Source organism: Barbatula barbatula, assembly GCF_947034865.1.
Source record: "Barbatula barbatula genome assembly, chromosome: 19".
NCBI classification, from domain to species: Eukaryota; Metazoa; Chordata; class Actinopteri; order Cypriniformes; family Nemacheilidae; genus Barbatula; species Barbatula barbatula.
Genome location: NC_136782.1, coordinates 4,015,934 through 4,041,966, shown reverse-complemented (window position 1 = coordinate 4,041,966; position 26,033 = coordinate 4,015,934). Strand labels below are relative to the sequence as shown.

At 44.4% G+C, this 26,033-nt stretch overlaps 1 protein-coding gene across 2 annotated transcripts in view; it reads left to right on the top strand.

Moving 5' to 3' along the window:
• The window catches only part of dgkd (diacylglycerol kinase delta), a 30,386-nt gene that overhangs the window by 2,575 nt on the left and 1,778 nt on the right, over nucleotides 1–26,033 (top strand). The window contains exons 2-29 of one of the 2 annotated variants that reach the window (XM_079481982.1): nucleotides 11,619–11,726; nucleotides 11,896–11,976; nucleotides 16,579–16,683; nucleotides 17,346–17,478; nucleotides 17,571–17,677; nucleotides 18,562–18,687; nucleotides 18,792–18,894; nucleotides 18,978–19,140; nucleotides 19,213–19,321; nucleotides 19,553–19,692; nucleotides 19,789–19,873; nucleotides 20,256–20,350; nucleotides 20,447–20,546; nucleotides 20,643–20,907; nucleotides 21,113–21,247; nucleotides 21,427–21,555; nucleotides 21,646–21,739; nucleotides 21,934–22,044; nucleotides 23,193–23,289; nucleotides 23,372–23,479; nucleotides 23,555–23,668; nucleotides 23,750–23,884; nucleotides 24,093–24,247; nucleotides 24,656–24,767; nucleotides 24,868–24,960; nucleotides 25,063–25,182; nucleotides 25,279–25,390; nucleotides 25,871–26,001. In XM_079481982.1, coding sequence (XP_079338108.1) covers nucleotides 11,619–11,726; nucleotides 11,896–11,976; nucleotides 16,579–16,683; nucleotides 17,346–17,478; nucleotides 17,571–17,677; nucleotides 18,562–18,687; nucleotides 18,792–18,894; nucleotides 18,978–19,140; nucleotides 19,213–19,321; nucleotides 19,553–19,692; nucleotides 19,789–19,873; nucleotides 20,256–20,350; nucleotides 20,447–20,546; nucleotides 20,643–20,907; nucleotides 21,113–21,247; nucleotides 21,427–21,555; nucleotides 21,646–21,739; nucleotides 21,934–22,044; nucleotides 23,193–23,289; nucleotides 23,372–23,479; nucleotides 23,555–23,668; nucleotides 23,750–23,884; nucleotides 24,093–24,247; nucleotides 24,656–24,767; nucleotides 24,868–24,960; nucleotides 25,063–25,182; nucleotides 25,279–25,390; nucleotides 25,871–26,001 — 3,366 coding nt within the window. Of the gene's footprint in view, nucleotides 1–11,618; nucleotides 11,727–11,895; nucleotides 11,977–12,516; nucleotides 12,760–16,578; nucleotides 16,684–17,345; nucleotides 17,479–17,570; nucleotides 17,678–18,561; nucleotides 18,688–18,791; nucleotides 18,895–18,977; nucleotides 19,141–19,212; nucleotides 19,322–19,552; nucleotides 19,693–19,788; nucleotides 19,874–20,255; nucleotides 20,351–20,446; nucleotides 20,547–20,642; nucleotides 20,908–21,112; nucleotides 21,248–21,426; nucleotides 21,556–21,645; nucleotides 21,740–21,933; nucleotides 22,045–23,192; nucleotides 23,290–23,371; nucleotides 23,480–23,554; nucleotides 23,669–23,749; nucleotides 23,885–24,092; nucleotides 24,248–24,655; nucleotides 24,768–24,867; nucleotides 24,961–25,062; nucleotides 25,183–25,278; nucleotides 25,391–25,870; nucleotides 26,002–26,033 lie in introns of those variants that run through there. The other variant, XM_079481983.1, reaches the window with a different exon arrangement.

The window sequence follows — 26,033 nt, the reverse complement described above, 5'->3', positions numbered from 1 at the left end:
TGCAAGTCCTGACTACGCCACATCTCTGAAAGTCCAAAACGCTGATACATTCAATACAAAAGTAAATCCTGCGGCTCATAACAATGTATTGACATCTCGTGAAGCGATTTGTCGGTCAAAGATACGTAATGTTGTTTACAACGTTATATTACCCAATCCACAGCCACTGGCTGTCAGTTTGCGCTCGCATAAGGTCGCATTTCAAAACACGTCTTGTGCCCTTGAAAGTAACTGCAGGAAGGGTACCCCACGTAAACGGTTTTCTCAGATAAGGGAAAAACTGTGTTGTATTTGTTACTGCATTAATTATGTATGATTTAAACAGTTAAATTGACGAAAAACAGCGGTATATCTCCCTCCAGATCGTGCACTACAAAGGATCTACCCTTTCAAGTGGGTGGGGCACATGAATGCGATGGGATTCATCCTAAAATGCGATAATAGCGTTCAGCTTTTTGCACAGATCAATTGATTCGCTTTATAAGACGCCAGTTTAACATCACATGGGTCAGGGATTAGCCGTCTTTTGTTCTGAATGTATTAGCGTTTTTGACTCATTGATTTGATTTTAATTAATTCAACCAAATATCTTCATAAATATCTTAAAAACAATGCAACCCACATCATGGATGAACTGGGGGTGAGTAAATTAACAGCAATTTCATTTTTGGGTAAACTAACGCATTAAGGAACTTAAAATACAATTAGAAAGCCCTAGAAATACCCTTTTAATTTAATATCATGAAAAGGCACAAATGCTGGATGCAATATTTGTGTGCATGTTCTATTATGTGACCTATAAGGAACAGCAACAAAAACAGTATAAAAGGGACAAAATGCAATAAATCACAGAAATACTAAATAACAGAAGAAATTAAGATAGAAAGAGACTGGCCTGCATTCTATTTATACTTTTGAAATCTGTCCCTCAAAGAAAAGTAGTTGAAGACCCCTGGCCCAGGTTATAAGAAGATAGCCAAGACCCTGAAACTGAGCTTCAGCACAGTGGTCAAGACTATACAGTTGTTTAACAGAACAGATTCCACTCAGTACAGGCCTCGCCATGGTCGATCAAAGAAGTTGAGTGCACGTGCTCAGTGTCCAGAGGTTGACTTTGGGAAATAGACATATGAGTGCTGCCAGCACTGGGGAGCAACAGTTCATTGAGGGAAGTCAAGTCAAGTCTAGTCTACTAGTCTAGTCTAGTCTAGTAGTGCTTGTAATGAGTTTATTTTTTAGTCTTGTTTAAGTGTAATTAGTCTTAGTCCTGTCATGTTATTGTATCCATCCCTGTTTTGTTATGTTACCCCCTCGTGGGTTTTTGTTTTGTTATTTATTGTTAAATGCCTTACGTTAACCCCTCTGCACCTGGGTCCTCCTGTCCATGTTCACCACCCCGTTCATGACCCTTACATTAACATGATAACTACCCCAAACACACCTTAAGAAGCTGAGGGTAAAGGTGATGGACTGGCCAAGCATGTCTCCAGACCTAAACCTTGTTGTGCATCTGTGGGGCATGCCCTACACAAAATATTGACACTTTGGGTCCAATTTGGACATTTTCACTTAGGGGTGTACTCACTTTTTTTGCTAGCGGATTAGACATTAATGGCTGTGTGTTGAGTTGTTTTGAGGGGACAGCAAATTTACAGTGTTATACAAGCTGTACACTCAATACTTTACACTGTTGGCCATGTTTCTACAGTAGCCTAAACTGACAAACTTGTGCCAGGGTAAATGCGTTATTGCCTTTGGCAAAGAAACTAAAACGTGATGACATCTTTGACCCAAGTCAGCCGCAGTAGTTTCTAAAGGGAGGAGTGAGGGGTGGAGTGAGCCCTTCATTGCAATTCACAACCTCACCACAAGATGTCGCTAAACGTCCTACATTGGACTTTAAATGTTTGTGGTGGATTTGAGCATTTTGGCAGCCTGACTACTAGTCCTTAATGAAAACAACACTTTCACATCTCTCATTTGTAATGTAATACAGTTGAAGGGTGTATGTTTAGTGGGGGTTGAGCCGGTCAGGATGTATTTGATACCACCCCAGTGCTCCATCTTTTTAGTAGAATCCTTCAGTTTGTTCACATTGCTCGCATGTTAAGATGTAGGAAGAAACGTATTTGAAGATCATAATAAAAGCATACAGGCATCTGTAGTTAATTCTGCAGCGCGTCTGGCCCGAGGAAGCGCTGCGGCTCGGGGGTGAATTCTGAGAAGCGGAAGCCCCTGATCGATTGGTGGTCGGGGGAGAAAGGTCACGATTCAGAACGAATCGCTTTGAGCGTGATCAGACAGAGGTGAGATGAAAGGGGTCGATCTGACCACAGGAGTCTCTTAAAAGGTCACGGTGGACCAGCAGGAGCTTCATTTTGTGTGTGAAGATCTGTCTGACAGTAAACATGAATATTTTATAGACAGTAAAATATTCTCATGTGTGACAGAGACGCTCTGTACATTAAACAATCTGATGTGGCATTCAGTTGCTTTCATTTAAAGGGATAGTTCACCCGTAAAATAAAAGATTATAATGTTATTTGTTCACCCTGTATAGCAGTCATCCTTAATATGCAGACAGCGGTCCGGATCCGGACCTTTGCTTCATTTCATCCCTATCGCAAGACGTAGCCTAATACATTTTTTTAAACAGTAGGCTATTTTGGCTGTTTAAATTGGTCTCGCTTAAACAAAAATGCAGCAACTTTAAAGTATTTGTATCTGTCAGTTTGTTTACTATGTCTCCAACCTTTAAACCAGATTTGCAATATTTTATGAGCCATAACGTTTTTATATACATTTAGCATTATTGATCAGCATGTAAACATTTGTGACCCATGAAAACCCAGACTTAAGTCTCAAAATCGAACTTATTATAACAAGCATCAAATATAAATTTCACTGAGACTTCCATCTTAAAAATGGCATTATTTAGTCAATATTGAAGATATTGTTGTTATATTTTCACAGAATATTCTGTAGGATGATTTGATGTAGAAAACAGTAAAAAACCATTTGCTTTTGCTTGCTTTTCACAAGCAGGAACAGATTTTGTAATGAACAACGTTCTAACTGGAAAATGATTTAAAGATAGAAGTACTTCTGGTATGCATGGTATGGAAAGGTTTATTTAGTAAGTGATGATATTTTAATTGGTACAGTACATAAATGTTGTCAGTAGTTTTTTATTGACAAAAATTAATGATCAGATTTCTATTAAGAGGATTTCTATTATATTTTCTATTCCCCTAAAACCACAGAGCCTATACATAGATGCACATATACTTTGGATGTTAAAATATAAAATAAATGGCCTGATAAAAGATAATAGCATCTTTATATATATATCCAAGGGGGCTTAATTTATTAAATATTTATTTATTTTCTAAATACAAATTGTCCGGACCAACGTTTAGAAAAGAATATGAAGACGGGACCTCTTGGAACTTTAATTAAATACCCTTGCTGTATAAGATGCAAGGTCTTTCATCTTTGAAACACAAACTATATTTTGAGAAATGTCTCAGTGGTTCCCTTTCGAGAGCGGTCACTTCGACATTGCGGAGACCGCATATGAAACTCCTCCTCTTTTTCACTTTTCCTGAAGTCCTATAGGATAACGCCAGTTAAAAAACTGGCCAATTGTCGCAAGACATGCACAGTATGCAAATACTGACGAATCTAGACAGTATAAATAAAGTGCATGAGACGACAATACCTCAGAATCTTCTTTTTCACGCTGCCATCGTTGAAGACGCAACTGGATACTTCTTCACCGCATCCGATGGCTTCTTTCTGTCGTCTCTGCGCGGGCCCCATCGGCCCGCAGGATACTCACGAGCACTGCATTGCCTGCCTGGGCCTTGCCCATGCGGAGGATGCACTCTGCGAGTCCGATTGCGCGCACTGTGCTGACCTGCCGGCGCGTGTTTTGAGGACTCGCAGGAACATTGCTCGTGGACTCTTAGGGTCGAGGCTCACCGCCGCCAACGAGCCGCTGGTGAGTCCACCCACTCCACGAGGTGGCGGCGACGACCCGGCTCCGGGCCCCCGTCCTCTGCCGTCACCTCATTCCCCAGTCCTCTTCGTCGACGAGGTCCTTCGTCCTCCGCCTTCCATCGCGGACGCCGTTTCCTTCGGCGTCGAGGAGGACGATGACTCCATGTCCATATCAGCTTCGGACAAGGACTGGGCAGGATCGGAGCGTGATCGTCCCGATCCGGAGAGCACCCCGGACCTCCACGAGGAGTTCGTCAGGGTTCTCGAAAAAGCTGTAAGCGAGCTCGACATCACCTGGGATCCACCTGAGATGCCGGCGAAGAGTAAGCTCGACTCCTGGTACTTTCAGGCGAGTCGCCGCCAGGCCACGTCGAAAAGGAGTTCGCCGTTCTTCCCAGATGTCCACGAGCACGTGGTGAAGACGTGGTCAGCACCTCAGTCGGCGCGCGTCCACGCTGCTACGCCGGCCATGTTTGCCCACGTGGTCGGGGCCGAGGCCCACGGCTACGTGCGCATGCCACCCGTCGAGGAGACCCTCGCCGCTCATTTGTGCCCTTCCGCCACCTCACTGGGCTCGGACCCAGGCCTGCCCTCGAAGCCGTGCAGGTTTACCGCCCATCTCGCTGGTAAGGCATACGCGTCCGCTGGCGAGGCCGCCTCCGCCTTGCACACTATGGCGGTGCTGCAGGTGTTCCAGGCAAAGATCCTTCAGTCGCTGGATAGCGGCAGCCTGGAGACGGACGCTACACGGGATCTGAGGGCAGCGACCGACTTCGCGCTGATGGCTACGAAACGCACCGCCCAGGCTATCGGCAGATCTATGGGGTTTATGGTCGTCCTCCACCGTCATCTGTGGCTTACGCTGGCGGATCTAAAGGACGCCGATCGTAAGTCCCTGCTCAACGCGCCGATCACTCCCTCCGGCCTCTTTGGTGACGTCGTGGAGTCGGTAGTAGAGCGTTTTGGTGAGGCGCAAAAGCGCGCCAAGGCCATGAGTCACGTGCTGCCTCGACGCTCTTACCAACCGTCTCCGAGAGCCCGCTCTTCATCCGCGCCTCACTCCTCGCAGAGACCCGCCAAACAGCACGCGGCTCCCGCACCGGCTAGTCGAGGTCGCGAACCGGACGTCCGTCCTAAACAATGGGCGGGCCCAGCAAAGAAGAGGTACGGGCCGAAGAGGGGTCCACGCCACGACGGCGGAGCGTCATCGGCTGCCAAGCCGTCGTCCTGACGGACCTGGGAAGAGGAGGAGAGAGTCTGTGAGCGTGCCGGCGGACCCAAAGCGCCGCTGTTTGCAACAGTTTTCCCCCGCGGTTGCGGGCGATTATTGCAATGTTGTAAGTGTTGTTTGTGTGAATGCAATAAAAACACATACCTGTTCACAGAAGGAGCTTTTTCCCCCTCACACACACAATGCTGCGTCCCTTGCCCTGCCACGGTGCAGCGCGAAGCCGCAGCTAGTCACAACTATAACCAGCATTCCCTCGTCCACGGACGCTCCCGTGGACGAGGGACCGCTGGAGTCTCACGCGCGAGATATTTTCCCGCCAGTGCATTTAGCTTCGCTGGGCCAGCGCGCTACCCTAAACGGTCCGATGACGGTAACCCCCGATCAGATTCGGCCGTTATGTCTGTTTCTGGACGCGTGGAAAGCCATCCCAGGCATCTCTCTTTGGCTGCTAAACGTGATAGAACACGGGTACTCCCTGCAGTTCAGGCGCAGACCTCCCCGCTTCAGCGGTGTGGTCCCGTCGCTTACGTCAGCGCAAAACGCACCTGTGCTAAGGCAGGAAATCCGCAGCCTGCTCGCGAAGGGAGCGATCGAGCGTGTCCCCCCGAACGAACTGGAAAGCGGGTTTTACAGCCGGTATTTTGTAGTGCCCAAGAGAGATGGTGGTCTGCGTCCGATTCTGGACTTGAGACCCGTCAACCGAGCGCTTCACAAGCGAGCGTTCAGAATGACAACTCTAAAACAGATCCTGGCACAAGTGCGTCCCGGGGACTGGTTTGTTTCCGTAGATCTGAAGGATGCGTACTTCCATGTTCAGATAAACAAGCGCCACCGAAGGTTCCTGCGATTCGCATTCGAGGATTCAGCGTACCAATTTGCCGTCCTCCCATTCGGGCTGGCATTAGCTCCGCGCACATTCTCGAAGTGCGTGGACGCGGCGCTTTCCCCTCTCAGAGCGAGCGGAATGCGCATTCTCAATTATCTGGACGATTGGCTGATTTTAGCCCACTCTCGGAAGTTGCTAATCGGTCACACGCAGATGCTGCTTGGTCACTTGGCATCCCTGGGGCTGCGCGTGAACATGCAGAAGAGCAAACTCGCGCCGAGTCAGTCTATAACGTATCTGGGGGTATGTTTCGACTCAGTGGAGATGCGCGCTCGTCTCTCCCTAGAGAGGACGGAGTCCATCTCTTCAGCTCTACATTTGCTCAGGCTGGGCCGGTCTGTTCCCCTGAGGGAGTTCCAGAGGCTTTTGGGTCTCATGGCATCGGCGTCGGCGGTCTGCCACCTAGGTCTTCTGCACATGCGACCGCTTCAGTTCTGGCTGAAGGCTCGGGTTCCATGGAGAGCATGGTCCTCGGGCCAGGCGCGAGTCCCGGTTACACGCCGCTGCCTCGACGCCCTGAGTCCATGGCGCGACCCGAGCATGTTCAGTCGGGGAGTTCCCCTGGGGCTGGTGACGAGACGCACAGTCGTTACGACGGATGCATCGTCCTCGGGATGGGGCGCGGTGTGCGAGGGCATGCCGGCATCCGGCCTTTGGTCACAGTCTCTGAGGAAATGGCACATAAATCGCTTGGAACTAAAGGCGGTGTCTCTAGCTCTTCATACTTTCCAGTCGAGGCTGGAGCAGAAACATGTTCTGATTCGCACCGACAACATATCCGTGGTTTCGTACATAAATCGCCAGGGAGGAATCCGTTCCGGAGCTCTTTTCAAACAGGCGGCGGGTCTCCTACTGTGGGCGGATCGGCATATACTCTCTATCAGAGCAGCGCATATCCCCGGTCATCTGAACCGCGGAGCGGACATGCTTTCGAGGGAGGGTCTTCAGCACGGGGAATGGAGGCTTCATCCCGACACAGTCCTGTTAATTTGGGAACGCTTCGGGAAAGCGGAGGTGGATCTATTCGCGACAAGCGAGAACGCACACTGCCCGTTGTATTTCTCGCTGATCCACTCCCCTATGGGGAGCGACGCGCTGACGGGGCGTTGGCCGGCCGTTCGGCTTTACGCGTTTCCTCCGGTGAAGATTTTACCCCTAGTGCTGTGCAAAGTCAGAGAGGAGACGGCGTCGGTGATTCTCGTCGCTCCGTTCTGGCCGAATCAACCATGGTTCCCGGACCTGAGGGAGTTGTTGACGGCACCGCCGTGGCGGATTCCCCTCAGGAGAGACCTGTTGTCCCAAGTGAACGGCACGATTTGGCACCCCAGCCCGGAGTTGTGGAACCTTCATGCCTGGCCGCTTCGGGGATTCTAACTGCACTCCCTCAGCGTGTGCTGGATACTATTTCGGAGTCTCGCGCGCCGTCTACCAGACGTTTATACGCTCTAAAATGGGGGGTGTTTGCTAAATGGTGCAGCAGCAACAATATCGACCCGGCGTCTTGCCCCGTGTCTGATATTTTGTCTTTCCTGCAGCACAGGCTGGACAGCGGCGGCCTCCCGTCAACGCTGAAGGTTTACGTAGCGGCCATCGCCTCGTTTCGTTCCCCGGTTGATGGGCAATCGATTGGTAGGCACATGCTGGTGGTCAGATTCCTCAGAGGAGCGAGGAGACTTTTCCCCCTGCGAACCCCTTCGGTGCCACCTTGGGACTTAACACTGGTGTTGAAGGCTCTCTCTTCTCCCCCCTTTGAGCCTTTGGACGCGGCTTCGGTAAGAGAGCTCACTCTAAAAACCGTTCTCCTTCTCGCCCTTGCTTCGGCTAAGCGCATAGGGGATTTGCAAGCGCTCTCAGTCGGCGCTGATTTCATTCGTTTTGGGCCAGGCGACTGCAGCGTCACTCTCCGGCCAAAATCGGGTTATGTGCCAAAGTCCATGTCTACCCCTTTTAGAGCTCAGGTCATTTCCTTGCCCGCCTTGTCTTCCGAGTCGTCAGACTCACAGGATGCTGATGCTCAGAGAGCGGTATGCCCGGTAAGGGTATTGCGGGCTTACATAGATCGCACGGCCGGGTTTCGGCAGTCGGAGCAGCTCTTTATTTGTTTTGGTGGGGGTACTAAAGGCCGGGCTGTCTCAAAACAGAGGCTCTCTCACTGGGTAGTGGACGCTATTACCTTGGCGTACGAAAGCCAGGGTCAGAACTGCCCCTTCGGTATCAGAGCTCATTCGACTAGGGCTATCGCCTCTTCGTGGGCCTGGTCTAGGGGCACATCTATTCAGGACATATGCTGTGCAGCTGGCTGGTCTTCTCAGAATACTTTCGCCAGGTTCTACAGATTGGATGTGTCCTCGTTGGCTTCTCAAGTCCTCTCGGTGAGTGCTGATTAAGCTTATCTTCTACCTTGTAAATGTATTGTGCTACACAGTTGTTGCCGCATTGCTGTTTACACTGTGCTTGGTGTACTTATGTTCGTTATTATATCGCCCGGGTTTCCGTGCTGGTTCTACTGCTGTGGTGTCTGCCCTGTTCAGCGCAGCCCGCTGCATTCGTTGGGTTTGGATATGCAAATTCGACAAAAGACCAATCTAGCAGTTCATTGGCGTGCTCAGTGATCTAGCAGCTCATAGGCCGGTTTCAGCCAATCAGCGGTTAACGCTTGGGGCAACCTCGCGAATGGTTGGTTTGTCTGCTCCGCATACTGTGTACGTGTTATCCCAGTTATCGGGCTGTTTTTGCTAGCTCTCACGGCGGGATTGTACTACCGTTCCATATGCGGTCTCCGCAATGTCGAAGTGACCGCTCTCGAAAGGGAACGTCTCGGTTACTTTCGTAACCTCGGTTCCCTGAGAAGCGGGAACGAGACATTGCGGAGAACGCCGTGTTCGCTGCTTATCTCTGGTCAAGCGTTCTATCGTAGATTCTGAGGTATTGTCGTCTCATGCACTTTATTTATACTGTCTAGATTCGTCAGTATTTGCATACTGTGCATGTCTTGCGACAATTGGCCAGTTTTTTAACTGGCGTTATCCTATAGGACTTCAGGAAAAGTGAAAAAGAGGAGGAGTTTCATATGCGGTCTCCGCAATGTCTCGTTCCCGCTTCTCAGGGAACCGAGGTTACGAAAGTAACCGAGACGTTTTGTGTTCATGCAGTCTGAAGTCTCTTGGGGTTCAGTGTTATTTGTTATCAGCGTTCTTCAAAATATCTTATTTTTTGTCCTGCTAAAGAGAGAACGACAAGAGGGGGATTAAATGATGAGAGATTTCCGAATCTCTTCAACTTGACGTGCAGTCAACGGTTGTGATTTAATGAGATAGAAAGTTCATATTGTGACATCAAAGTGTCTGCATTCACCCCACCCTCACTTCAAACTTTATTTATGTTATTTATAAAAGGTTTGAAATGTCAGCGAGAGTTACGTTAAACACGAGGACAGATCATGCGTTCATGTCATTTATTACAGACCGCAGCGTGTCACTTGTCAGCGTGTGGTTAGGAAAGGCTTCAGATGAGATATTTTGGTAACGTTTCTCAAAAGACTCGCTGCACAAACAGGTCAAGCTTCCTGTGAAAGGATCTGTGTTTTCTGCCAGTGTGTGTGTGTGAGACAAGGGGTTTTTGTGTGACTGTGTGTGGAGCCACACGCAAACGGAGTTTATGTCATGAAATGTCGTTGGTGACACAGCTTTAATGCGTTTACTGACAGCGGAAACCAGCACGTGTGTGTGTGTGTGTGTGTGTGTGTGAGGGGTGTAAAGCTCACATCAGTCAGAATCTGCAGATCACATCTGTGTCTGATGGATTCCAGTAGGAAGCAGGTTAGTGTGTGAAATTGTCGTGTGTGTGTGTGTGCATGCACTTACTTTGAATGAAAAATCCTTTTTATTTTATTACAAATTTTTGTCTTAAGTTTGAAACTCATCTACAGTGATGATCCGTGTGTTTGACGCATGCTGCATTTGTGCATGTGTCTGTGTAGTGCAGATGTTTTTGTAAAAAAAGTGACTGCGTGTGCATTGTGTTTTCTTTGCGTGAGCTTACGTTTACTTTGAGTGGCATTGTGCAGGGGATGATAAAAATGATTATTTTAGTAGTAGTACGGTTTATACAGTAGTATTGTTTTATTGTTTACACACTGGTACGGTGAAATTCAGTTCATTCATTGTCTTTTAGCATTGTTGCTGCTGTCCTTCCGAAACCATGTTTTTTCCATATTTTGTCATTATTACTAACAACTCTTTCTGTGATTTTTGCAAAGATCTAATCAATTAAAAGAATATAATAGTGCCAAACAATTTGGAAAAGCGGTATTCATTTAAAACGAACAGTGTTTCCTCCATTTCCTGAAAAACTGCGAATTTGGACATACAAGGTTTCAGAAGTACAGCGACAGATTTCATTCACCTTCTTTGCTATCACGTTAAATATTACTTTGGATTTGAAATAACAGTTTTATATTTGAGGTAAATATCATTTATATATTTATTTTACGATCTGTTTGTTAATGGTTGCCAGGTGTTACAGTGTGGTTGCCCAGGTGTTGGCTGGGGATGTCGAGTCCAATCTCTGTGATAATCCCCTCTACTATAGACGAGGTCCCTGGTGTCTCCTTAGTGTTAATCCTAACCAAATAGGGCAGGAAGACTTCTCATAGTTTTTATCCCCAGATCTTAGTTTCACGCAGTATCTACAGAGATGTTTGACCTGGCTAACACCAGTAATAAAAATGGACACCCTCGTAGGGATGTGCACGAACATTCAAATATTCTAATATTCGATCCATAATAACTATTAGAATTTAAAAAGTGCTATTCAAATATTCGTATTTTTCATAAGAGTAAAACTGCGTGACCGCTACAGAAGACCTCAGAGTTGTCACGTGTAATTTAACCCTTCTTCACCTGTAATGATTATATAATATACAGAAAATATAAAGAAGTCATTTGTACGTGTTCCTAAATCTTTGTTCACTCAGATCTAGTTGAAATATTTTAAGTTTACACACCGAATGCCCGGATCGTGTTTTATGCTTGACTCACATCGCCATATTAAAATGTTTCGAAACTGGGGAGCCACAGAATTCGTTTACATTACTTACATTAGGTATAAAAATATAAGATTAATGCATAATGATAGTTATAAGCTTAATGTGAAATTGTGACTTAATAAAAACGTACGAAATTACGTCATCATTAAATTAATTGAAATAAACCAATATTCCAATATTCGTTTTAATGAGCTCAATTATTCGAATATGAAATGATTGCCCTCCCTGCTGTAGATATGGCCAAAAAGCTGTCGCTGCCCCCTTCAGGCACACCAAGAGAACTGCAGGCAGTGCTTGCACAGATGTGCGATTTTGTTTGCATTCTTTTTTATCCGTTCTTATAAACTTGTCCACGCGCAGAATTGTGCGTGACGTTTTGTTGACGTACCATCAGAACAATTTGCTAGGTACGTGACCGGAATCCTCACGGTTTGTTCTCCTTTGCTTTCCAGACGATTTTAAAAGAGGGAAAATTAATGAAGCAGACAAACTTCCAGCGCTGGAAGAGACGCTATTTTAAACTACGGGGAAGAACGCTGTACTACGCTCAGACGGCCAAGGTCTGTCCTTACACACATACACCATAAACAGTGATTAAAATGAACTGTATGTCATTTCATGTCAGTGTTTTTATAGCTTTCAGTTTTAGGAGGAATTGTTACGTTCATGTCTCTATATAAATACGAGTATACGACTGAATGTTGGTTGTTGAATCATTTGTCTCTGCAGTCAATCATATTTGATGAAGTGGATTTGACAGATGCCAGTGTTGCTGAATCCAGTACCAAGAATTTTAACAACAGCTTTACAGTGAGTACACACACAGACACACACACACACACACACACACACACACACACACACACACACACACTCAATTGTTTCAGATCTCACCTAATGTTTCAGAAATACTCCACATGTTATGTTCATTCTTACTTTCTTTTGTTTTTCCTTTAATTGAATTCTGAATCCTGCATCCTGTTTGCTCCCTCTGTTTCGAGAATCGAGTTTAAAAGGAATTCTCAGTTCAGTTCTGAATGACGCACACGCGCGCTCATGTTCGCTGGGAGGAAACGAATGCTCTGAGAAAAAGTGGCGTGTGTTTATTCTGGACCCGGTAAACAGAACATCCTGAAATAGTGTGGAGCACATGTGTTTGTGTGCGCGGCGAAGTGTATTTATAGTTGACATTCGGGCTGATTTCGTTTTAATGACAAGGAGGAGCTTTCCAGTTTATCCTCCTGTGTGCTGCGTTTTTATGCATTTTCCTCTGTTGGTTTGCGGGAGGGGTCTCTGACGGGACACGGGTCTGTCTGACTCACTCGAATGGAAAGAGGGTGGAGACTGAGAGAGAGAGAGAGAGAGAGAGAGAGAGAGAGGGGATTAGGAATGAGCTGCTGCTGAGCCGGTCTCTAGAGGTTCTATGATCTACTCAGATGGGAGGAAACAGAGAGAGAGAGAGAGAGAGAGAGAGAGAGAGGGATTAGGAATGAGCTGCTGCTGAGCCGGTCTCTAGAGGTTCTATGATCTACTCAGATGGGAGGAAACAGAAAGAGAGAGAGAGAAGAAGCGTCTGGGTTTTGCCGGCAGTAAGTAAGTAGCGGTAACAGGAAAGAATGTAAAGAATGAGAGCGAGTGAGAATGAGTCTGTTTACTTGCATCTACGTTCAGCGCTCAGAAGTTAATCGGGCGAAACCTTTGGGAATGTCCAACTTCCAAATCCAGGGAAATGATTCATTGAGTAAATCTAGAGCAGTGTACTTTAGCTTTGAATGCGTCTGCAGATATGATCAGTAGCTTTATCAAGTTTACGACACGTTCTTGTTTGGTGCGTTCAGTAAATGTGTGTGTGTGTGTGTGCTGTGAACAGTGCGTTCAGTGTCTGTGTTTTGGCCTTGGGCTCAGCATGACTGTGTGTGTTTTAAATAACGGTCTAGATTAGATCTGAACCTTTCACATGGTTTAAAACGCTCTTTAAACAGATTTTGGTCTGCAACAGCAATGTGAAAGACCGACAGCATGACAAGACTTGATCAAAATCAAGGTTATCACATAAGAAAGTACTTTTTGGACTTTTCCTAAACACATGTACAAAAATTGCTGCTGTTATGCTCAAAAGTGAATATGAAATTGTTTACTTTGCAGTATTTGAGGTAGGGGTGCTCCGATCAGGATTTTTGGGGCCGATTACTGGAAGCTGTATCACCCGATACCGATCACCGATTACAGGGTCTATTTGAAGCCTTCTATTTATCATGTAGCATTATTTATTAAACGATATGTACATTACGTATTACAAATAACAGAAGACAATTTATCATGGATTGACAACTGTGTATTTATTTACAAGAAACATGTTCAGCATATTAACTTAGCAGCCTGTGCTTGGTTATTGGGAACAGCTTAGGGCTTGACAAATACAACTTTCCTGTAGAATATAAAATAAAATAAAGACAGAACATCTAAGCATCTTTAAATTTAGCTTTAGATTTTACACTAAAAACTATTGTTTTGTGTCAGTCAGCCATAAGTTTTTTCTAATACACTTGAAGGACCACAGTTGCACAGCAATAAAAATACAAATAAGTAACAACTTCCATATCTGTATCTATAACTTTGCTTTTTTTGTGGGCATTTATAGAGGGCATTTATGTCCGCCATTTCCCAATTAGACGGGAGCCGCCTGGCAAAAGCCACTCCAATGACGCGAATTTAATGCACGAATGAAACGAATTTCACTCGCGAATGAAGCGAGTAAAATTAAAATGTTCAAACGCCCAACTACTCGCGATAGCGCGTTTTATTCCCGCAAGTCGCACTGTGAACACACAGTTACTGTCCCTGCTGTAGGGTGGCTGTCTTTGAAACGTCTCTGTTACCGACAGCTGAGTGAGTGGCGAGTGAGTTGCTGAACTGTCGCGCTGTTTTAGCGCTAGCTAATTTAGAAAACTCCTCATATTCCTTTACGTGACTAACCTTCAAATGTCTGAAGAGGTTGGTTGTGTTCAAATGTTTTGCTGTCTTTCCGCCTCGTGGAATTTGCTTGGTACACACATCGCAGATTGCTAATGTATTGTCTTTGCACACACTTTGTACAATTGCCAGACCGGTGAAGCCATTTTTAGCAGCGGGCAAAAAATTGTCTCGCGAGTTTTGCGTCATCTGATCGGCTTTTCTGGATCGGCCTTTATAGAGACCGCCGATCAAACATCCCAAAGCAATTATCGGTCGATTATGATCGGCGACCGATCAATCGGAGCACCCTTAATTTGAGGTCTGAAAAAATACAGAGCATATTTTCTTCTATTTTCACCTGTTTCTCCAGCGTAGTGTTATGGAAGCCATGTGGATACTGCTGCAGAGTGAATACTGAATAGAAAAGCAGACAGCTTTGTAGACATGACATGATTTGTTGACTTTGTATCACGTAACCAACTGGAGATCAATATTGTTTGGACGGTTAGACGTCATGGTTTCACCCGAGACTCTGCATGTTTTCAATAATGACATCAACTCGTGTTGTGTAATAGCGTCGAATCGTGATGGAGGCTTTGTGTTGCCTCTCGGCGGCGTGTTTATTGGACCGTTTTTTTATTTGACTGGTTTACCAAACAGTTTACTGATCTAAAGGTCCGGCATGAAACTCCCATACTTGAACCGTAAATTGATGTCAGATCATTTAAACAAACAAATCAGTTTTCCTAAACCATCACAGCGTTTTAGCGTTTGCAATCCTTGGAGAATGAAACCCAAATGACCTGAGGTCGGATCATAAAAAGTCAAAATATCATCCTCAAGTTGTTCCAAACGTGAATACAATTATTTGTTGTGATGAACACAGAGAAAGATACTTGGAAGAATGTCATTAACCAAACAGATCTCACCCCCCATTTTCTGCCATAGTAAGGAAAAGAAATACTATGAGAGTCAATGGCAGGTGAAATCTGTTTGGTTACTGACATTCTTACAAATATATTATTTTGTGTTTAGCAGAACAAAGAAATGTGTTCAGGCTTGGAACAACCTGAGGGCAAGTACATTTTCATTTTTGGGTGAACTATCCCTTTAAACCAGGGTTAATGGTGACCCTAACTCAGGGATTAAAAAAAAGTCATTCATCTGATGTTTATATTTAATCGTTTAACAGATGCAGATCATTCAACATTTTGTTCAAATGAACCCAACTTCAGGTTTGAACTTTAACCCAGGGTTAAAAGTGAGCCTAACTCATGGAAGTTATTAACCCGGGGTTGATAGTAGCCCTTACCCAGGGTTTAAAAAACTAGCCAACCCAGAAATATAAAAAGTATCCCTATCTCTGTGTTTTTAAGTCATTAACCCTTTGTTAAAAGGATCCTAACTTGTAGATTACAAAGGTTATTACCCAGGGCTAACGTAGCCCCAAATGAGGGTTAAAATAAGAAACTCAGAATTATGCATGGTATGAAAAGATGTTCATGTCGACATGCATGTCTATCTCTGTCTCTCTCTCTTCCGCCACGTGTCCGCTGAGATGAATGTGTGTGTATATTTCAGTTGTGTTTATGAGGCAGTCTGTGTACTCTTCTGTGAATAATACGATGAGTTTGCGTGCGTGTGTCTGTGTGTGTTTTCATGAATGTGCTGGCGGGGAAAGACGCGAGTTATTTTTATCCGTGTGGGAACAGAGGATCTTTGTCAGCAGCTGTAGGAAACGGAATGGGAAGTTTACGTACACACACACACACACGCACACACACACACAAACTTTATTTTAGGTCTTTCAATGCAGTTGTTTTTATTTGAAAGGTTTGGCTCTTAAGCGATACAGTCTCAGAGCGCTGATATAGATTATCAAAATACTTCATTGTAGAATACTTGTTTTTTTACATTTATATAAAAGCTCATAATGTTTTTTTTACTGGTCAGATCTGAGTTAACATGTTTTATTTTTGGAAGTTAAGCACTAAAACCCTTCAAATAGCCTTATACACCAGACTCACGACACTTGAAAAAGAAATAAGTATTCTGTCATCATTTACTCATCCTGATCTCACTCTAAACCTGAATGACTTTCTTTCTTCTGCACAACACAAAAGAAGATATTTTGAAGAATGTTGATAATCAAACAACATTGAACTCCATTGACTTCCATCGAATGGACACAAAACCACAGAGACATTTCTCAAAATATCTTTTGTGTTTCACAGATGATAGAGTCATATACAGGATTTGTGTGTGTGTGGACGGACAGTGTGTTCTCTGTTCTCCTGACCTCAGTTTGCGGTACAAGCACATGGTTTTTGGTGCCCTGAGCTCTTTCTCATACAAGCAGATTTAAAGTAAAGTGTGGCTAAAGCTGCTTACAAGAATCCACGAATCTGTTACCATTGTTCAGTTTCACATGACCGAGCCACAATTCTCTCTCTGTAGGTTATCACTCCGTGTCGTCGCCTGGTTCTCTGCGCTGAGAACAGAAAAGAGATGGAGGAATGGATCGCAGCGTTGAAGAGTGTTCAGAACAGAGAACACTTTGAGGTGAGTGTGTGTGTAGTCTTACAGATCCAGATATTTGAGGATAGTCTTAAAGTCTAGTCTTCATCACAGTTTATTCTGCTCGCATTGTGTGTACACCGAAAGTAATAGCCAAGTCACGTATATTTCTAAAGCGCACTTTACATTAAGTAATAAGTAGCAGCTTTGGAGAAGGTTTCGTCTCCCGGCTGCGGCGATGCAGTTCTGCTCAGAGAAATCAGCTGACTTGGAGAAACGTTCATTTTGTAAAGATTTGCTAAATAAGGCGACATGAAATATACAATATGATCATGCTCGACGTATTAAAATCTATTTAAGGAGTATTAGACAAAATACATAACCAACGTTAATGTTTCATGTTTGTTCTGAGTGAAGAAAGCATCGCTCTCTCTGTCTCGCCTAGAACGTGGTGTCACCTAACATTATGAAGTATTACAATTATTCAGTTATTATATATTTAAAAAATGTTGCTATGGTTTGCAGTCTTAGAATGGTTCTAATATCTCTCTAAATAAGATTCGCTGGCACCAACCTTGCACATATCTGACCGCTTTTGCACAAAAGCCTTTATTGTGTCAGCCCGGTATGTTCAAAAATCTGCTTCATTTCCAGACGGCCTCTGGTGACCTCTGAACTTTAATTGCGTATCTGTTTCTCTGATCTAGTCCACACAGTTCAGTATGGATCACTTCTCCGGGATGCATAACTGGTACGCCTGTTCACACGCTCGCCCCACATACTGTAACGTCTGCCGGGAGGCGCTGTCTGGGGTCACGTCTCACGGGCTGTCCTGTGAAGGTCTGACGCTCTTCACGACACACTTTGGATTGGTGTACATCATCTCACTGTGAATATTGTCCTGACCTGCTGTATATGTGTGTGTTGTACAGTGTGTAAGTTTAAAGCTCACAAGCGTTGTGCAGTCCGTGCCACTAATAACTGTAAATGGACGACACTGGCATCTATTGGGAAAGACATACTGGAGGATGAAGACGGGGTGAGTGAATATTTTGTACATTTATTTCGTCAAAGGTTTGATCATAATGTTGCTGTAGGCTTGTGGGCGGTACTCCTCTGAACACATGGTGTGTTTAAAACATTTTAAGATATGATTGCAAAAAATTACTTTTTTTACTAAGATTTTTGCATGTTTTTTAATATTTTTTTAATATTTATATTAATAATATATATTATTTTTAATATTATATTTAATAACTAAACAATACTACAAAAGAGCTGTCTTCACAAATGCAGAAGGGATTTTATATGAACAAACAAGAAAAAATAACTTCAATGTTATGTATAAGCTTTTGCTTCATCCCACTACGTTCCGGACTTGTAATTGTTAAAAATGATCGTTTACAGATTTTGCAGATATGTTTTTCTTTTACGTCTTAACATATTTACTGCATTTGTTCCTTTTTGTCATATATATACAATTTTGAGCCCCGCCCCAGAGAATCATCAGTCTTTACTGATTGACGATTGGCTTGTTTACTGGAAGGCGGAAGGACATATTGAGCGTTGCATTCCTCGCCATTCATTGTAACGGCAGCGGCGCATCCGGTTAATATTAATGTCTTTGGATAAAACCGCTATCACGTGACCTGCGTCAACATGTGTAATATGTGCGATTTGTTTTTGGTGATTTTATTGCTTTGGGAAGTTCTCTCGAAGTTCTTTTCTTCATTTTTATTTGTTAGTAAAAGAACTATTACATTTGTATTTTTTTATTTATTTACATACAGAAGGTTCAATGATCAACTTCCAATGTTGTCAATTCTTTATTCATAATTTCCAAAAATATTTGTTATTTTGTTATTCTTTCAATACTTGTTGTGTTTTTAATCTGTGTATTTTATTCTCTGAATCCTCTGTTAGATCTGGATGCCTCATCAGTGGTTGGAGGGAAATCTGCCGGTCAGCGCTAAATGTACAGCGTGTGACAAAACCTGCGGCAGTGTTCTGAGACTCCAGGACTGGCGTTGTCTGTGGTGTAAAGCCATGGTGAGCACGTTCATGACTTTTTCTTACCATCTTCTGTGTCATTTTCTTCTTTAAAGTCAATGACAGATCCAAACCGCATTTAATTCAGTGTTTGTGTTCTCCAGGTGCATGCTGGGTGTAAAGAGCAGCTGTCTCTCAAGTGCCCGCTGGGTCAGTGTAAAGTGTCCGTGATCCCACCCACAGCCCTCAACAGCATCGACTCGGACGGTGAGCGGCCAATCAGAGCGCTTGTACATTAAGTATAGCAGACGTGACTGGTTATTTTAACATGAGTGTTATTCTGACTGCAGGATTCTGGAAGGCGTCGTGTCCTCCGACTTGCACGAGCCCGCTGTTAGTTTTCGTGAACAGTAAAAGTGGAGATAATCAGGGCGTGAAGTTTCTGCGACGATTCAAACAGCTGTTGAACCCCGCACAGGTGTTTGACATCATGAACGGAGGACCACACCTGGGGTAAGGCACAGACACATGGGTTTTGACACACAAGCGCTCTTGTGATGTAATAATCGCGCGTGTGTGTTGTAGTTTGCGTTTGTTTCAGAAGTTTGATACGTTTCGCATTCTGGTGTGCGGAGGGGATGGCAGCGTCGGCTGGGTTTTATCAGAGATCGACGCTCTGACTCTACACAAACAGGTACACGCACCTACTAACAGTAACATGACAAAAAAAGAAACACAAATTGACACATTGGAGACGTTCACACTGAAACCCTTTTTTGAACATAATTTTTATACTCGTAAATATAAACTTCTCAGCAGGATTTAAAGAAACCGAAGTGTGTGTGCTCATACTGCCCTCTGCTGATGAAATCTTGCGTCTACACATTATCAGTTTTTGGAAATGTGTGTTGTGTGATGTCTGCAGTGTCAGCTTGGCGTGCTTCCTTTGGGAACAGGAAATGACCTGGCCAGAGTTTTGGGGTGGGGCTCGGCGTGTGATGATGACACCCAGTTACCCCAGATATTGGAGAAACTAGAGAGAGCCAGCACAAAGATGCTGGACAGGTGTGTGTGTGCGCGTGTTTGGGGGAGAGATGCTTGTTGTGTGTGTGTACATGCAGATGGTTCATATTTTACGAGCCTTTTACCTCTTTTATACAGATGGAGTATTATGGTATATGAAACTAAGTTTCCACGGCAACACTCCAGCTCTACAGTGACGGAGGACTGTAGTGAAGACTCAGAGGTAACAAGACGTTTTTCTCCATTTGCACTACAATACTGTAGTAAGCTGCACTCAAATTCCTATTTACTAAACACTATAGTGTTATAGTGAAACTTTCTGCAGTAAATATGAAAGTTTACTCAAATATTTACTACAGTTTATCCATTTAGTACCTACTTTAATATACTACAGTTTGCGGGGATTGGTGTGCGTCTTAAAAACGTATTATTGTGTTCTTTCTTTGGCCCAGAAAAATTTACTTGTGTGTTTTTGTTTTAAAGAAGCTGTATTTAATATATATAATTATATCATTTAATATGTAGCATCCTATTCTTTATTCATAAAATCCACCTCCCGTGCCTGTTTCGTTTTCCGCTGCTCTGATTGGCCGTCTTTGTTCCAGGTGCAGCACATTCTGACCTATGAGGATTCGGTCGCCGCCCACCTCTCCAAAATACTGACGTCTGATCAGCACTCTGTGGTCATCTCCTCTGCTAAGTGTGTACTGCATTTGCGTATCTGAGCATGTCTGTTCGTGTGCATCCTTGCATTGTGTATCTCACAGTGTAGCGTGTGTGTTTGTGTGTTTTCCAGGGTCTTGTGTGAGACCGTGAAGGATTTTGTGGCGAGAGTCGGCCGCGCGTATGAGAAAAGCTCAGAAAGCACGGAGGAATCGGAGGTTATGGCTAAAAAGGTCCGCTCTGATTGGCTGTATGATTAAACCCTGCATGATGACTGGGTGTTTGTGATTGGCTGTGGAATGACTGTGGGTGTTTTTGATTGGCTGCAGTGTGGCGTTTTGAAAGAGAAGTTGGACTCTTTACTGAAGACGCTCAATGAGGAATCCCAGGCCACGAGCGTGATGGCTACGCCTCCGCCAACCATTGCCGAGGAGCAGGATGATGGGGAGTGTGTGGTGCTGGCCACGCCCACAGTCATGGCACCCTGCTCGCCCCGCCCAACCCCTGCCATTTTTAAGCCCCGAGAACAGCTGATGTTACGCGCCAACAGTCTGAAGAAAGCCATCAGACAAATCATAGAGCACACAGAGAAAGGTACACACACACTAATCTTTAGTTTAAAATCTGAAAATAAACTTTCGTCCTGTAATGACTATCCATCCTAAAATGAAGAATGTTAGACCGCGGCGGTTATACATCCAATCAAATTCCAGATAAAGATGAAAGCCAGGCCCACAATGATCGCAGCTTCCTGTTGATGGCGAAGCGTTTGTTTTTCAACTCTGTCTCTCTTTTTCAGCTGTGGATGAACAGAACGCTCAGACGGAGGAGGTGTTTGCCTCTCTTCCTGCTGCCGAGGAAGAGGAGGATGAGGAAGTGGATAAATTATCTCTGCAATCTTCATACAGCAACAGAGCCCGACCCAGTAGAAGAGGTGAGACGACATGACATCAAAAGTGACCCGGGTTCATTTCTCAATAGTCATTGGTCTTTTAGTAGATCAGCAGAGGCGGTGCTGCTAATTTATTTAAAATATAAGAATACAATCTCATTGTATGTATATTTTGTTTGTGAATATTATGTTCTGAATTACGTCACATCTCTCTCTCTCAGCCTCCAAGACTCCGTGCGAGAAGCTCATCAGGAAAGGAAGTCTGTCGATAGGCAGCTCCGCATCACTTCCTGCGCAGACAGGAAGTAGGGACAGTATGCCCATGCTGAACACCAAGATCCTCTACCCAAGTAAGAGAAGTAGTTGTCATGGAAACGGGAGAACTTGTGGTGCATTCGTTAGCTCATTCTGTGTGTGCGCGCGTGTGTGTGTTCGTGTAGGTCTCAGGGCAGGTGTGTCAGGCTCTTTCAGCGGTTCAGTCATCAGCCGACTGTTGGTCAACGCCGACCCGTTCAGTTGTGACCCAGAGAACCTGTAAGTCTGCCCGTCTGTAAAATGTGCTGCTATCTCTGTTTATCCTACAATTTATAATGAAAGTTAAAAGAGTTAGTAAAATATCAAAAATAAGTCTGCAGACTGGCGGTTTGATATTGTTCGAGTCCCAAATGTGTGCCATTTGACTCTCTCTCTCTCTCTTGTAACTGTTTGTCTCTCTCTCTCTGCTCCAGGGATCTCTACACAGAGAAATGTGTGATGAATAATTATTTTGGAATCGGCCTGGACGCCAAAATCTCTCTGGACTTCAACAACAAACGTGATGAGCATCCAGAGAAATGCAGGTGCATAATCCCATCCATACTACTAAATACAAAAAAAAGAATATCAAATCTTAAAATAATCTCACCTAAATACAATCACATCCAAGAACTGCCACATTTCAACACAGTCACCTCCATCTGCTTTAAAGTGACAGAAAGACATTTTGGGTTTTTTAACACTGGTTCTTCTGTTTGTGAGAACCAATAGCTGTTGTTGTTGTTGTAATATTTGCTGTGTGACGGAGCAGTTTATCTGGAACCGCTTTAATGTTGAGACAGAGAGACACAGAGACACAGAGACACAGAGACACAGAGACACAGAGAGACACAGAGAGACACAGAGAGACACAGAGAGACACAGAGAGACACAGAGAGACACAGAGAGACACAGAGACACAGAGAGACACAGAGAGACACAGAGACACAGAGACACAGAGAGACAGAGAGAGAGAATTTTACTCAATGATGAATGCCCAGACAGTTACGGCCATTGCACATTGAGTCAGAAATGTCTGCACATCAAGACATAAATTCCACTTCACATTTTGTCAATCACATTTACACACTGCCACCGATATTTTTGTCCGTCATAAAAAGAATCGGACTGGGCTCCAGTTTGTTTTGCGTTTTTCGCATCCATAGAAAGCATTTTGGGAGCGACACCGTACAAACGAAGGCCAAATGCGGAAGAACGCATACGGTGTGTGCAAAGACCCTTAATCCGCGGGTCACATGCGTTCCGAACCGTAGAGCTGGATCAGTTTCACCGCTACGGCAGGGGAGAGGAAGAGGAAATACGCGTTGTAGAGTTGTTTATCCGTTTAGGGCTGTTGTACGAAACATGGCGGCCAAAATCAATGTACTGTATGTAGGCCCGCTCACACAGTATGTAGACAGGAATACCTTATTCTACAATATTTTACAAACATAGCGGTTCATTACTTAAGGTCTTTATACACCTCTGAAGAAGGTGAATTTCTGTCATTGGATCCTCATAAAAACCCTGTATTGTTCCTTTAATAATAGTTTCATGTATCCTTAAACATGTTATTTTAGATATTAACTTGTGTTTACTGAGACATTTTGTCCGAACTTGTGGGGGGCTGTGATGGTGTGATGTCATCCCCATCACCCGAATTGACAAGGGCTGCATGTGTGCGTTTATTCAGGAGTCGCACTAAGAACATGATGTGGTATGGAGTTCTGGGGACTAAAGAACTTCTGCACAGAACTTATAAGAACCTGGAGCAGAGAGTTCTGCTGGAGGTGAGAGAGAGAGAGAGTTGATTTATGAACGTGTTTGAAAACCGCTGGTGTGTTCGAGTTCAATCTGTGTGTTTGTGTGTAGTGTGACGGAAGGCCCATTCCTCTGCCAAGTCTTCAGGGAATCGCAGTATTAAACATTCCCAGTTACGCAGGAGGAACAAACTTCTGGGGCGGAACCAAAGAAGATGACGTAGGTTTTGTTGTCGCTGGTTTATATACGTATGTTTGTGAGAAATATAAAAGTGTGGATGTTTTTGTTCCACAGACGTTTACAGCGCCGTCGTTCGATGATAAGATTCTGGAGGTGGTGGCTGTATTCGGCAGTATGCAGATGGCTGTTTCTAGAGTCATTAATCTACAACATCATCGTATCGCACAGGTACACAACACACACGCTCACACACTCGAGCACACACATGGCTCTGTGACTGCTTAACTGATGTTAGTGTGTCTCTGGCAGTGCCGGACGGTGAAGATCACTATTCTGGGTGATGAAGGTGTACCTGTACAGGTGGATGGAGAGGCCTGGATTCAACCGCCTGGATACATCCGGATCCTTCACAAGAACCGCACGCAGACCCTCACCAGAGACCGGGTCTGTGCACATACATACATAACATAATCATACATAAGAGATGAGACACAGTCTCTGTACAGGCTCTGGATCATTTTAACATTTTTGTAGATGTTGTGTGGTAAATAATGTATACATGGTGCCCAATATATGCCCAGTATATTGTCAATGTAAACTAATTTGTATCTACACTCATTGTAAGTGATTTGTGTGTGTTTGTGTGTTTCAGGCGTTTGAGAATACATTGAAGTCATGGGAGGACAAACAAAGAGGTGAGATACCACGGCTGGTATCCCAGCATGCATCACAGCCAGAGATCGTTTCGGAAGAGGAAACCGCTCATATCAGCCTGTTTGGACAGGCGGCCGGAGGTCTTATACACAGGTATACTCACATCACATCACATCACACACAACACAACATCAGATGTACTCAGGACTCTGCAAATTTCCTTAACATCGTTTGAATTAGCACGGTTCTCTCTGTTTGTCCTCTCACACTTCATTTTTTCTGGACGCAGTCTCGTGTGGAGTCAGTTTGGGCTTTTGGGGAGGGGTGGAAGTGTACCGCTGTAAAGAAAAGATGAGACAATATGCATGCGTGACTTCCGCGTCAGAACCTGTGAAATTCTGAAGTCACGCATGCATCCTTGTGAAACGGAATGCTGCACAATCGTCATTTTACCTGGATTAGTTTGTTTTCATAAATGTTTGCAAGCCAAAAATAAAATGGATAATCAGTTACGATTAGTTGCACGGCGCGAGTTGAGCTCACCTGTGTGTTTGTGTGTAGTATCAGGGAAGTGGCGCAGGCTCATCCCACTATCGAGCAGGAATTGGCACATGCGGTCAACGCCAGCTCTAAAGCCATGGACCTGGTGTACGCCAACTCAAAAACCAGCGGGGTGAGTCATTGTGTCACCTGTCAATCATTTCATCTGAAACACTGCTCTTGCGTGACAGGAACAGATTTCGACTAATACTGTATGTTTGTGTGTGTTGTAGGGTTTGACATGCAATGTGGTGATGCAGATGGTCAGTGATGTGAAAGCATTACACAGTGAGACAGAGCTGTTGCTCACGGGGAAGATGTGCCTGGTGAGTAAATACTGCAAAATGTTTGTTTGTGTTCGGGCGAAAAGTTCATCATCGTCTGTCCGGTCAGAGACATTTGTATAGTAAAAGTGTCTCTATCTGCAGCAGTTGGATCCTCCTCAGCGGGAGCAGCTGATTGGTGCGTTGGCGTCTGTCACTCAACAGTTCCGCAGACTGACAGACATCAGCTGGCTCAGTCAGATCATTGACCCGGCCGATGATGAGGTCAGCAACTGCAAATATTATCAGTGAATACATCATGAACATCATTTTTTAGATCCTCTGGTAAATTGAAACCAATCTAACTCTGTGTGTGTGCAGGTACAGCTGTCTGATTTCTCCAAGAGGAGTCGCTCTGCAAAATTTCGCCTCAAATTTAAGAAAGATAAAAACATCAAGAATAAAGAGACGTGTGCCGCCTTCAACATGCCTGGTATGACATAACCTCTGACCTTTCACCTCTGTATATGAATGAAGCCGTGTGTGTGTGTGTGTGTGTGTGTGGGGGGGGGGAATTAATGGAGAAATGTGAACTTGTATTCTGTGTGTTGTGTGTGTCGTGTGTGTGCGTGCGTGCGTGTGTGTTTGTCATTTCTAAGTGTAGTAATATGTGTTAGAGTAGTGTGTGCGTTTTATGTCTTAGTGTAAAGCGTGTTATATGTGTGAGGGTTGTGTGTGTAAAATGTGTTTTAAGTTGAATGCGTTTGTGTAGTATTATGAGTGTTCCATGCTTTTGAGCATCTGTGTGTCCGTGTGTGTTTGTGTATGTGTGCATATAATGTGCAAAAGAAATGAGTGTAATACATATGAGCTTTATTTGTGTGTTTATCATTTGTGTGTGCATGCACTATGTGAAGTGTGTGTGCGTGTGTAATGTGGGTATGTGTAATATGCGTGTGTGTTCTCTGTGCAGTGTATCAGTGGGGAGTGGATGAGGTGGGCGTCTGGTTGGAGATGCTCTGTCTGTCAGAGTATAAGGAAATCTTCAACAGACACGACATCAGAGGACCAGAGTTACTTCAGCTGGAGAGGAGAGACCTCAAGGTATCACCTGTGTTAATATCACAAAACATGAT